We start from the raw sequence: 12392 nt of genomic DNA on the forward strand, positions 1-12392 counted from the left end.
ATCAGCTATTCTCAGAAGCAACTAGATAATTTATCAGGCCTTGAAACATTTATCTGTGAATGGTTTCTCAGCCTGAGTAGTCAAGTATACATAGAACAGTCAACTAAAAACCTAGAAATGGAGAAATTATTAGGCAATTCCAACTTGAGAGGTGTTTTACAAAATAACTGATCAGACCTCTTCAAAAGTGGCAAGGTCACAAAAGACAAGGAAAGACGGAGGAACTGTCACTGGTGGGAGGAGACAGGACAGCTAAATGCAACATGGGATGCTGGATCGGATCCTAGAACAGAAAGGACCTTCCTGGAAAAACTGGGGAAATCCAAGCAAGTTCTAATAGTATTGGAGCAAGGCTGATTTCTTCGTTTTAATCAATGTCCTGTGGTTATGTAAACTGTTACCATTACAGGAAGCAGAGTGACAGGCATACGGGAACTCTCTGTATTATTTTTACCGTTCTTCTTCAAGTCTAAAATTATCTAAAATTTTTACAGAATTTGGCGTTGAAAAAAACAAATATACAAATGACAAAAGGATCAAAACCAGTGACATTCTCGGTTTATAAATGAATGTGTTTATCTTTGTCATTGTAATCAGACTACATTTCCTCCTAAATATGTAAATAAGTACTCATTTTGACTTGACATTAAATCTGTTTAAAATTGTGAACAAAAGGAGCTGGTAATGATTAAGTTTAGAAACCTGGATCTTCTTTAGAAAAACACATCACTTCAGTTTTAAATGTAGAGAAATGTTGAATCACTAAGGTATATTGTTGTAGGTCAATCATACTGCAAAAAAACAAAAAACAAAAAAAAAACACAAAAAACCCAAATTCATAGAAAAAAGAGATGAGAAATGAGGATTGGGGGCAGGAGAATTGCATGAAGGCAGTCAAAAGGCGCACATTTCCAGTTAGAAAATAAATAAGCACTAGAGAGGCAACATACAAATGATGAATCTAATTAACACTATTGTATGTTATACATGGAAGTTAGTAAGAGAATACATCCTAAGAGTTCTCATCATAAGGAAATATTTTTTCTATTTATTTTATTTTCTATTCATGTGAGATGATGGATGTTCACAGCATTTACTGTGATCATCATTTCATGATGTCTGTCACTCAGATCCTCACGCCATACACATTAACCTGACACAGGCTTGCACGTTCATTCTATCTCAATAGAACTGGAAGAGAAAAAAGAACAGATCACTTACACGTGCTGTGACATGTGTGTCTCTCTCATCTTTCCCTCTCTGATTCACATTCTCAGCATCACTACTCCATAGATCTACTCAGTACCCACAGGTTGATGGTCACTGCCCAGGAAAGGCTTGGATCCCCTAGAGGTGAAGAACCACTTCATAGGCATGGATGAGCTTCCCGAAGTGCAGCCAGTTTGACACATGCTAGGAGGAATGGGCAAGTCAGGGAGACCCATGTCTTCATAAGGGTTAACAGCCAGAGGGGTAAAGGACAGAGGCACAGCTCCCTATAACTAGGTATAGGGGCTGGAGGTAAACACACTGCCTGCATTAGCTCATTTAATCCTCTCCACAGCCCTAGGAGGAAGGAACTATGATTATAACTCCCAAGTCACTGATCAGGGAATTGAAGATCAGAGCGGTTAAACAATTTCTAAAGGTCACACAGCAAGTCAGCAGTAGAGTTGGGATACAGCATGAAAAGCATGTTATCATGAGAGACTGTAGTTTTCCTTTTCTTTGTTGACTTTCTTATTTCAGCCAAAATTGGATTGGCTCTCTCTAACAAATCATCCTCTGGTTTGTCCTCAACTCAAAGAGTAAGATGCAAAGTGAACCAGACAAATATCACAGAACACATACCATGTACCAGATGCTCTATATCCATCATTCCATTTGATCATCACCAAAGAGGAGTGATTATCAACTCCATATTCAAAGGAGGTAACTGGGGCTCAGAAAGGTTACCAGACAGCTAAGTGGGCACACTGGAATTTTTCAAGCTTGAATCTTCCTGATAGCCAAGGCCCATCATGCTCTCTTCATTCATTCCATTTCCAAGGAAGACTCATAAGGTGAAAAAAAATCAAGCAGGTAAGAAGAAAAAAAAAATCTCAAGTCCCTGCAAAGTAACCCTAAAAGACAGATCTACATAAGCAAATTCATGCAGATTCTGCCATTGTCCTTAATTTCGCCTGTCACAGTGATCAAATCCAGATTATTTAGACCCTAAAAAATTCGAGTAGCTTGTTTTGCTTATTTTCTTTTCTTTGGGGCCTACATCTCTTATTTTAGACATCTCCATGACTTAAACCATCTAGATAATTGCAAACACCCCTCTCCTGCATTCCAGTGTGTTGGTTTTTTTAAGAAACTCAGATTCACAGTCCATTTCACAAAATAGGCATTCCTAAATGAAAACACGTGCACATGGCAAATGGGACCAGCCTGGCATTTGGAAGTTCCTTTACGGGTTTCAGCCAGAATAAAGCTACACCACACCAGCTTAGTGCCCCTCAATGCAAACCCAGTCCATTGGTTTCAAACTTGGAAACAGAATCAGCAATATCACTCTCTCCTTTCTCAAAAGTGAATTCTCCGTATAGGATTTCACATTCTGAAAAGAAAAGCAATATGGAACTTTGAAAAGGGCAGAAGCCCCAGATCCTAACACACAGGCACAGTGGAAGCAGCCTGATGCCTTTGCACTATAATACTTTGGGGACCGATTATTCTGAAACGTTGTTTGGGTGATGACACACAGGATACTCGGGGGACCCTGCCTCCTGGGAACTCAGCAATCTTAGAGCAGCGAGCAGCTCCATATCATACGTCGCCTACAAAGGCAGAGGAAAAGCCAGAAATGAATATTAATGACTGATCTGAAGCAGGTTAAAATTGTCACAAACCTGAACTGATTTGTAAAAATCTTCATTTCGGAAAACACTCACCCTTCCTATTTGCATCAGCAATAGGTGTCTGTATGAGCAACTCTAAAAGTCCACAGCTCTTCTTTCTCATGAAATTTAACTACTTAGCATACAATGAGAACCTTTCCAAAGTGCTGGAAGCAAGAAGGGGGCAGAGGGAACAAAATGAGTCTTTTCCGGGAACTGAAACTCTGGACTGGATTGATAGTGTGCTTTGAACTTACTGCTCACAGACCCACAAGAATGTGAAAGATAAGTGTGTCCCAACAAACACAGAACACGTGGCTCTCTTCAATTAAATTCTATTGAAAGTCAAATCTGCATGGATGCCATTAAAAGCTGGCAATCTTGGAAAGAGCGTGTAGGCATCCTGGCAAACAGCAGCTCTGAAAGGAGAAGATAGACGGGTAAGCCGAAACCCCGTTGTTTGTGGATTAAGTGCATTAACATCTGTAACACACAGACCAGTGTCTGGCATAAACAAAGTACTGCAGCAGCCTTGGTTAGCTGTCCTTCCCGCTGCTATTGTTATTACTAACAGTCTGATTAGGCTGCCCAGATGCACAAACCTATTAGAACACCTTCATCACATTTAGGCAATTCCAGTTAGATAAGCAATGCAGGCTTTTTAAAGAAGGCAGACATGACATCCTGAATGAGCAAACTCCCACCCACAAAGAGCAAGAAGCCCCTGCCTCTGACACTTTCCTAGGGAGAGACCACCTAGCAACTGGGGAGCTGAGGAGCCTTTACTTGAGCCTTGAGAAGATGCCAAGGACTTCTGATGACAACCAGTTCAGAAAGAGACATTTGATCCCATTTTCCAATGAGAAGCATATGTCCAAGGTACATACACTTGCTTCATTCACGTAAGGATGGAAACAATGCTAAGTACATTCTGTCCCAAGAACTTACTTACTCATGCTCACCCTACAAGGCTGAACTTTTTAGTTTAAATCTTAGCATTCTACCATAAATCGGCCAACTGAAAGGTTGTTCTGAGAACAACTTCTGGGCCATCTATTAATCGCGTGGCAATTCCCAAGAGCTAAAACAAATGCTCGATGTAGTCTGGACATCCACAGAGGTGGTGAAAAGCTGTGTTTGGTTTTTTTCTCTCCTTTGCATGAGCATCACTCGTGACATCTATTATTCATTATTCCGTGTAAGCACAAACAGCAAAAGCCCTTACTCTCATGCTTCTGCTGGGTTCAGGCTCATTATCTTCAAGAGACATCTGATTCTTCCAGGAAATCTATAAAAGGTCTGATCAGTAATGACTCACATTATTTTCATAACCCATCTGATTTTATCATTTAATCCCTTGGCCAAGTTCCAAAAAACAACCCAGTGCTCGTTGATTTGATCAAACAACACCCGGCACCTTCCCAAAACATGTGATGCCAATATTCTTAGCACCTCAGCCCCACAGAATGGGACACCTCCTTGAAACAGGAAAACCTCAATACCCTGGATGAGGCAACTCCACCTAAAAATTTCACCGAACGGGGACTGGGTTTTGCTTTCCTTTGAAAAAATCATCCAGGTAGCGACCCAGATGGTTTGTGAGCACTAACCTTCTCAGAATAGGGTCCTCGGGTATCTTCATGGACACACACGGGAGAGTTATTCTAGGTGACCTCGGGTTAAAGAGTTTTATTTTAAATCCCAGCTAATCTTTGCTGCTCCCTGGACTGATCTCTTGACACATCTTAGTTCAGGTCTACAAGAGAACTCCAAAATGACAGCGTGAATTAGTTGGGGGTTCGTTTCTCTTTCCCTTTCTTCCAGTCAATTCTGTTCTGTCAATAACCCCTTTTTCCTGCTCTGTGTTAAGTAGTGGTATAGTTGAGCCAAAGCGGAAAATAAAGAATGAAGAATGGAGCTGAGGGACCCAGTGGCTGTATTTCCAAGGACAGCGCTAAGGCCATTTAGGGAGCTGGACTACAGTGGCGCCTGCAGACGCTGCAGCCTCGCTGTTTGTTTTGAGAGCCACTGGGTATTTTTAGAATCTGTAGGGAGAAGTTAAGTTGCCCAGGGTGGCTGTTATGCCACTAATGACACCCTGAGCTTAAAGAGGCAGGATGCACATAGTGACTGCTGAAGCTTCGGGCGTCAGAAGGCCACACCTGACTTAGCAATCACACATTTGTGGAAGCGGAGGTGGAAAAGGGAGAAAAAATTCTTCATAAACTCAGTAAATTAAGTACTGCAGAGCTCAGGTGTAAGCCACATAACCATTAGATTTTTAGGAGTTTTTAGCAGCTATATATATTTCTTTTCCTTCCTTCCTTTTCCCTCCTCCTTTTTTTTTTTTTTTTCTTTCTCTTACACCCCTTTCCATCTGCTCCTAGAAGTGAACCAAGTGATCCAGTCAGATGACCTTTCCTACACAGGTCAGAACAGGAATGGGTGGGACTAGGAGTCCAGCTAACGAGGCTGTTCCCTGGGTCTTTTCCTTGAAGCATCAGGAAAGAAGCACTTTTTATTACTAAGATCATCGACAGTAAGGATGCTGTACGCTTTGAGCTCTCAGGAACCTCAAATCACTACCTGAAATGAGACAACCCAGGAAAGCCCAACCAAGAGATGGGAGGGAACAGGATGATCCTGATGGTGTCTGTGCCCTTGGCCTTGATCCATCACTAACTCCCTAGATACCCTCATGACCTTAACCAATAAAGCTCCCCTTTTTCTCCCTTTGAGTTGGGGTTCTACCAAGAGTACCCCAAAGAAGCATAAGGCAGAGTGATCTCCAAACGCAGATTTCTAAAAGTACCAGAGGAATGTTAAAGTACAAGCCATAAGCCTATCCACTCATGCCCATCCCGCTGCCCAAGGCCTCTTAACTGCCCTCATTTGTCCTCAGAAAGCAGGCGGGAAATTCCAAGCTGATCCTACTTTGCACTTTCGGAAAATAAAGAGCAGCATTTATTTCCCACAGTTGTCACATGGCACGTTTTCATTTGTTGTCATTCCCAGAAGACCAAACTTCCCTAACGGTTTTCATGCCCCACCACAGAGTGTATGAGTACTGACCTCTGATCACACAGTCCCCTCCACTGAGTGATACTGATGATGATGAACGTGCCGTAGTCTACTGCCCTGTGCAAAGCAGTCCACAGCAGTTAGACATTTCCTTACAGTTCAGTTCAGTTCAGTCGCTCAGTCGTGTCCGACTCTTTGCAACCCCATGGATTGCAGCACACCAGGCCTCCCTGTCCATCACCAACTCCCAGAGTTCACTCAAACTCATGTCCATTGAGTTGGTGATGCCACCCAACCATCTCATCCTCTGTCATCCCCTTTTCCTCCTGCCTTCAATATTTCCCAGCATCAGGGTCTTTTCAAATGAGTTAGTTCTTCACATCAGGTGGCCAAAGTATTGGAGTTTCAGCTTCGGCATAAGTACTTCCAATGAACATTCAGGACTGATTTCCTTTAGGATGGACTGGTTGGATCTCCTTGCTGTCCAAGGGACTCTCAAGAGTCTTCTCCAACACCACAGTTCAAAAGCATCAATTCTTCAGTGCTCAGCTTTCTTTATAGTCCAACGCTCATATCCATACATGACTACTGGAATGTTTACTTCACATATATATAATGTTTATGTACATGATCTGGTTAAATCCTCACAATAACTCTTTGAAGCAGATAACTATTACATACCCATTTTACAGGTGAAGATACTGAGGTTCAGAAAGATGGAACAACTGTGCAAGACCACACAGCAAGTAAGACATGGAGTCAAGCTTCCAATTCAACCCCGTGTACCTCCAGAGCCTGTGGTCGACCACTACATATTGAACCACCCATTGCTTGATGGACCTTTACTTGCTATGTATTCATGCTGTGTGTTCCATCCTGGTCTGTCAGCCTCTCTACATTTTCACTCCCACAGAGCTCCTGTTAAACTGATGTCTTCCTGATCTTTGTGTGTTTGATTCGCCCGCATTTCACAGTGATTCTTCAAGAGGGAGGAAGATACAGTTACATTGTGATTTAGCTAATCTTTGGCAGAAGCCAAATCTAGTCCTCAAGATGAAAATTCTCCATATTTCCCAGAGAACAAATCCTAAGTTTAAAACTGTTTATCTAAAAAGTAAAAGATGATTTAGATCATGTTTCAAACATTTATGGTATTACTATTTCTCAGCTCTCCAGGAATAAAAAGAACTTAAGTGTTTCTTTGGAACCTGATTCCAAAGTCTGGTTCTGTTTTCCTCACCCAAACACAACAAAAGTTAAAATCCAACAGACAACCATCTAAGGAAACTGTTGAACATATATGAAAAAATGTATATACAAAGATGTGCATGATCACGTTTTGCAACAGTGACGTGTAAGAAGTACTGTCCAACAATAAGTGATTAAGTCAATATTACGGTATAAGTATTATTTGAAAACTTGCAAACTGACGAGTCATTAAAGTTATGTTGATGAAGAATATAGTGGGAAAAAATAAACCTGTCATAGTGCTCAGTGAAAGATGCAGACTTTAAAATGTTGATTTAAAAAAAAAAAAACAGATTAAAAGGACATAAACTAAAATGATTGTGGGTGATTTTTTTTGTGGGTGGTGGGGGGTTGGCTGGTTTCTTGCTTTGTTATTTTTTCTGGTTGAAATTTGTTTTGAGCAACATTATTTTTATCATGATGTTATTTGACAAATGATTGTTAATAATGGTTATTAATAAAAAGGCTACAAAGATTAGGCAGCTGAAGATGCTACTGAGGTTATCAGAGAAAAGGAAAGTATTAGCAGAATGTGCCAGGGTGGGTGGGAGTCCAGACTGAAGTCAACTGCCTGGGATTGGATTCTGGTTCTGTTACTCACTTGCTTGGTAACTGAGCAAGTTGCCCATTCTCTCTGCATCTCCATTTCCCCACCTAGAAAACAGGGTTGAGAATAGTAATAGTGACTCCGGGGAGTCGTTCTGAAGGTCACAAGAGCTAACACACGTGAAGCATTTAAAACAATGCCCGGCATAGGGCATATTTTGGATAAGCTGTTGCTTATTATGGTGAAAACCACTCAAGGGCAAGCACCCTATCTTATCCACAGTTTTTCCAGCAAGTATCACAGGGCTTCATGCACAGTGGGTGCCTGACCAATGTCTGTTGAATGGCACCCAGATGGATTCCTGGGGGCAATGCTAGGGCTTGCAGGAGCAGCTACCACGATACCACCTCAACCATGATGCGTTTTGCGTAAATCTCTCTCCAGACCCTGTCCCTGGGGCTTCTTAGTGCCGAAGGGTCAGCAGTCGTTCCAGCGGTAAGTCTGGAGCACTGGCAGTTAACAGAATAAAGGAGACAGGTGAAAAACAGGACGGCCACAACCCAATACAGTTCAGCAACGGCCCACCATCGTCCTCCACTGTTCTGGTCTGGACTCTGCTGGTTACTTGAAAGAGAAATGCACTCACACACAACAAAAGGGGAGAGTGTGATAGTGTGAGGCATGGGTATCTCATGGAATCCAAGAACAAGAAACAAAGTAATGATAGAAGTTGTCCTGCCAAATGCCATTTGGACCAGGGACTGGATGATTGGTTAGTGAGAGCTGAGAATAACTTTGTGAAATATCCTAATTCTAGAAATATTTTAACTGAAAGTATATAACAACAAGCATTTGTCAAACTCTGGATGACCTCAGATCCCACATGGAATATGGAAGAAGAGTGTTCTCATCCATATGGCTTGATCCTAGTATGTCTTAATTCTGAACTCATCCTTAAAATCCCTTGAGTTTTAGAAATATAATGTACAGATAAATGAAGATGACCTGTTCCCACTCAAACAAGGAAGGCCAGCCCAGAGGCCATCTGCTCAGCATATGGCCATAATTCAAAACGACAAGCACGTGGAGGATCCAAGAATCCTGAGTCCTAAATGAGTCTCAGACTGTTCCAGCTTTAGGCCCAGTGGATTAGAGAACATCCATTCATCACTGAGGCTTACTCACTTGCTCAGTTACCCATCCGTACTTGTGATGTGGCATATTCATCAGTGTCCCAGCCTCCAAACCTTCAGAAGATTCACCAACTTCAGGAATGAAAAATACAATCACAGAGGTTTGGCCATTGATCTGTTTATGCTATTAGACAATTACACGAATAACTGAGAACTTCAATCACAGAATTTGGAGGACGTAAAAGGATTTTAGAAATTTAATCATCAACCTTATATTTTACATATGAAAGAAAGAATAAAGATTAGAGAGGTCAAGGTGATTGCCAAAGCTCAGAAGCCTACAGTCAGGGTCTCAGGGCAGTATAGTTTTTCTACTCTACTGTGTACCAAATAGGTAACCACCTGCCTACATATGGCCCAACTCATCGAGAGGAACTTGGTTAAACTTCCCAGAAATTTGTTGCTTATAACAAGGATAAACTAAAGACATACGATAATAAAAATTTACTCACATGCTGAATGATGCTAAGATCATAATCACATATACATCATATGTGATTGGGCCTCAGAGGGAAATAGAAATATCCAAAAACAAAAGTTCTCCCCCTCTCCCCTAAGTGTAACTTAGAAAGACCAGTGAATCTGCCAGGTCAAACCATCTCTGCCCTCCTCTTTATGAATTAGAAAAATGGACAACTCTTTCGAGACTCAGAAGAGGAATAACAGATGTTGAAAGTACATGACATGAGAAACACATCACAGATTGTTTCTCATTTCATCCTCTTCACAACTTTACAAGAAAAATAGTATATCCCTCTTCTCAGATGAGCAAACTGAGGCTCTTGAGAGGTTAGGTAATTTCTCCAAGCTAGTCTGTTTGATTCTAAAGCCTCCAAATTTTGCAATACTGTGTCTCCCATTCTTCCCAGGTAGAAGATCCTGCACAGGGGCATGGCTGCCAGAGAAATGGTCTTTTTGGAACTCCTTAAACTTACACTGTTTGAGACCTGTGAGTTATCTCAGAACACTGGTTCTACGAGGAACCAGGCAAGCCCGTCTGCTCTCCCGATCTTCCCCCAAGATGGGTTCCTTCAAAGATACAGGGCTTAGTTTCATTTCTCTCTGCCTGACTCTCCTTAGCATCTTCTAACCAAACTCATATAATAATTTTTTTTTGACCCTACAGGAATTTGACTCATCAGAGTTTGAAATTAGGGGCTTCCCTGGTAGCTCAGTGGGAAAGACTCCATCTGATAATGCAGGAGACATGAGTTCAGTCCCTGGTCCAGGAAGACCCCACATGCCGGAGAGCAACTAAGCCCTCGTGCCACAGCTGTTGGGCCAGTGCTCTAGAGCCCAGGAGCCGCAGCTACTGAGCCCGCGTTCACTAGAGCCCATGTTCACAGCAAGAGGAACCAAGGCAACGAGAAGCCCGCAACCCGCAACTAGAGAGTAGGTCCCTCTCGCCGCAACTAGAGAGAAACCCAAGGCGCCGTGAAGAGCCAGCACAGCCAATAAATAAATAAACAAAATTATTTTAAAAAGAATTTGGGCAGAGGAGACACCAAGCAGCAAGCAAAATCATCCTTTGGAAAATACTATCTCTGAGCCTCACCATGTTCCTTGCCGTGGTTTTACCATATCACCAGGTTTTTCTCTTCAATAGGATACCTAAATTCTTAGGCCTGTCTTGCCCTATCATCTCTCACTCTTCTACTGTGTCAGGAAAGGAAAATTCCATGGACAGAGGAGCCTGGCGGGCTACAGTCCAGGGGTCACAAAGAGTAGGACATGGCTGAGTGTGCACACAAAAAGGAACATGTCTTTTAAAAATGCATATATTTTCTTACTTTCAGACACTGACAACCTCAGATACCATTGCAATGAAATTCAAAGATGTGAGCATAAAGCAAAACTCAATGCTGAAGAAAAGCCATCAGAATGTTATTACTTGAATGGCAGGTTCAAGCATTTCCTTCTGAAAGAAAAACAAAGGAAACCAATTCTTATTTTTGAAAATGAAAATAAAGTCACCTTTAAGATGTTTTATTTTGAATATCCTAATAGATTTCAAGAGATTCAACAACATTAGGGAAATAATGATGTGCAGCATGTGAATCAACCATTTTAAGCGCAACAATTAGCACACTGAGAGCTTACTGTGTGCCAGGACTTCGCTCTACATTTTCTATGCATTTATCCTCACAACCGCCCCTAAAAGATCTGGGGAAACCTATATCACCTATGTGGAAACTGAGGCTCAGAACATTTAAGTAAGTTGCTTTAATATTACTTTGTCTGAGAAGGTTATCTATGACTATAACACGTGGCATTTCTTACTTTAAAATAAAAATGAGGACAGCCATCTATATCTCAATAAGTTGCAAACCTACACTTTCTGACTTTCTCGTCGTCCAGCAGCCTCCTCCATCCTCTCCTGGAGCTGGTGTAACAACTTGTTTCTGATCGACCAGTCACTGCAGATGGACGTCTTCATTATAGGAAGGATTATCTGAGCAGGATCAGGTCAACTCTTTCCGGGAATGAGAGAAAGTGCTCGTTTACACATCCTGCTTCTGAAAAAGTGACTCAGAGAGACACTCAGTCTTTTAAGCGACCTGAAATTCTGGGAAAACCGACTCTTTAGCCACTGAAGAGGATCACGTGCAAATGGTTGGCTCATCTGAGTCTTTCCCTGTGGATGAAGTGAGAAAGCAAGCCCACACCCCCACTTTCCAGCACTGCAACCGTCTCTCACTATTAGAGCCGTGTACCCTTCCCCTTAGAACGACCCTCTGGACAGAGCTCTTTAATAATTCACTCTGGGTAACTGACTGGAGAGGGTTTGGTTGTCATGGCGACAGCTGAACGCCCTTATTTGTTGTTTCAAGGATCTAAAACGTAAGACCATTTCTTCTCAAATGTTGAATTCCTGACGGAAACTGTGTATATGTGAGAATGAAATGTGAACAGGTGGAGAAAAGATACCTTAAAATGCAGTCTCTAAGTCATTAAATTATCAGGACATTAAAATAAATGCCACAAAAACATTTCTTGGCTCTCTACTGCACCCTCCTGGAAGGAAGAGGAAGTGAAAAAATATACTTGGCTCTATTATTATGAAAACATATTCCTATGGAAATTTCATATGTAAAAGAATTTTTTCACACAAAGTTTTTTTTATCTTAACATATATTTCCCCAACTAATCTTTACCACAAACTTATAAGGCCAAAATTATTATCCCTATTTTATAGGTCAAGAAGCTGAGTCTTACAGACCATGGCTAAGCCTCACAGCCTAGAAGTCATGTAGGCAGGATCTGTGCCCAAGTCAACCTGAATCCAAAGTCTGTACTGTGTCTACATACCAGTCCTGTGGGAAAAGAAGAAAATGAACCCAACTGAGAGTGGGATAAACTCAGACTATACTTCAGGAAAATGGACCTTAAATAATTTTTACTACACACACTATTTAAAATATCTTTCATCACACAACTAAAGAGAAGAAGGGAAAACGAGTTTCATCAGTTTCCTATCTTCAACTTTTATGCAATTAG

At 41.5% G+C, this 12392-nt stretch overlaps 1 protein-coding gene across 3 annotated transcripts in view; it reads right to left on the reverse strand.

The window, feature by feature from the left end:
- The window catches only part of SLC1A2 (solute carrier family 1 member 2), a 166388-nt gene that overhangs the window by 127512 nt on the left and 26484 nt on the right, over positions 1-12392 (reverse strand). For 2 of the 3 annotated variants that reach the window (XM_060399520.1, XM_060399522.1), the window contains exon 1: positions 11228-11462. The exons of the other annotated variant lie outside the window; for it this stretch is intronic. In XM_060399520.1, coding sequence (XP_060255503.1) covers positions 11228-11331 — 104 coding nt within the window. In that variant the 5' untranslated portion in view covers positions 11332-11462. Of the gene's footprint in view, positions 1-11227; positions 11463-12392 lie in introns of those variants that run through there. 3 annotated transcript variants of the gene reach the window in all.

The sequence above is a fragment of the Ovis aries genome, chromosome 15 (genome assembly GCF_016772045.2).
Source record: "Ovis aries strain OAR_USU_Benz2616 breed Rambouillet chromosome 15, ARS-UI_Ramb_v3.0, whole genome shotgun sequence".
Taxonomy (NCBI): domain Eukaryota; kingdom Metazoa; phylum Chordata; class Mammalia; order Artiodactyla; family Bovidae; genus Ovis; species Ovis aries.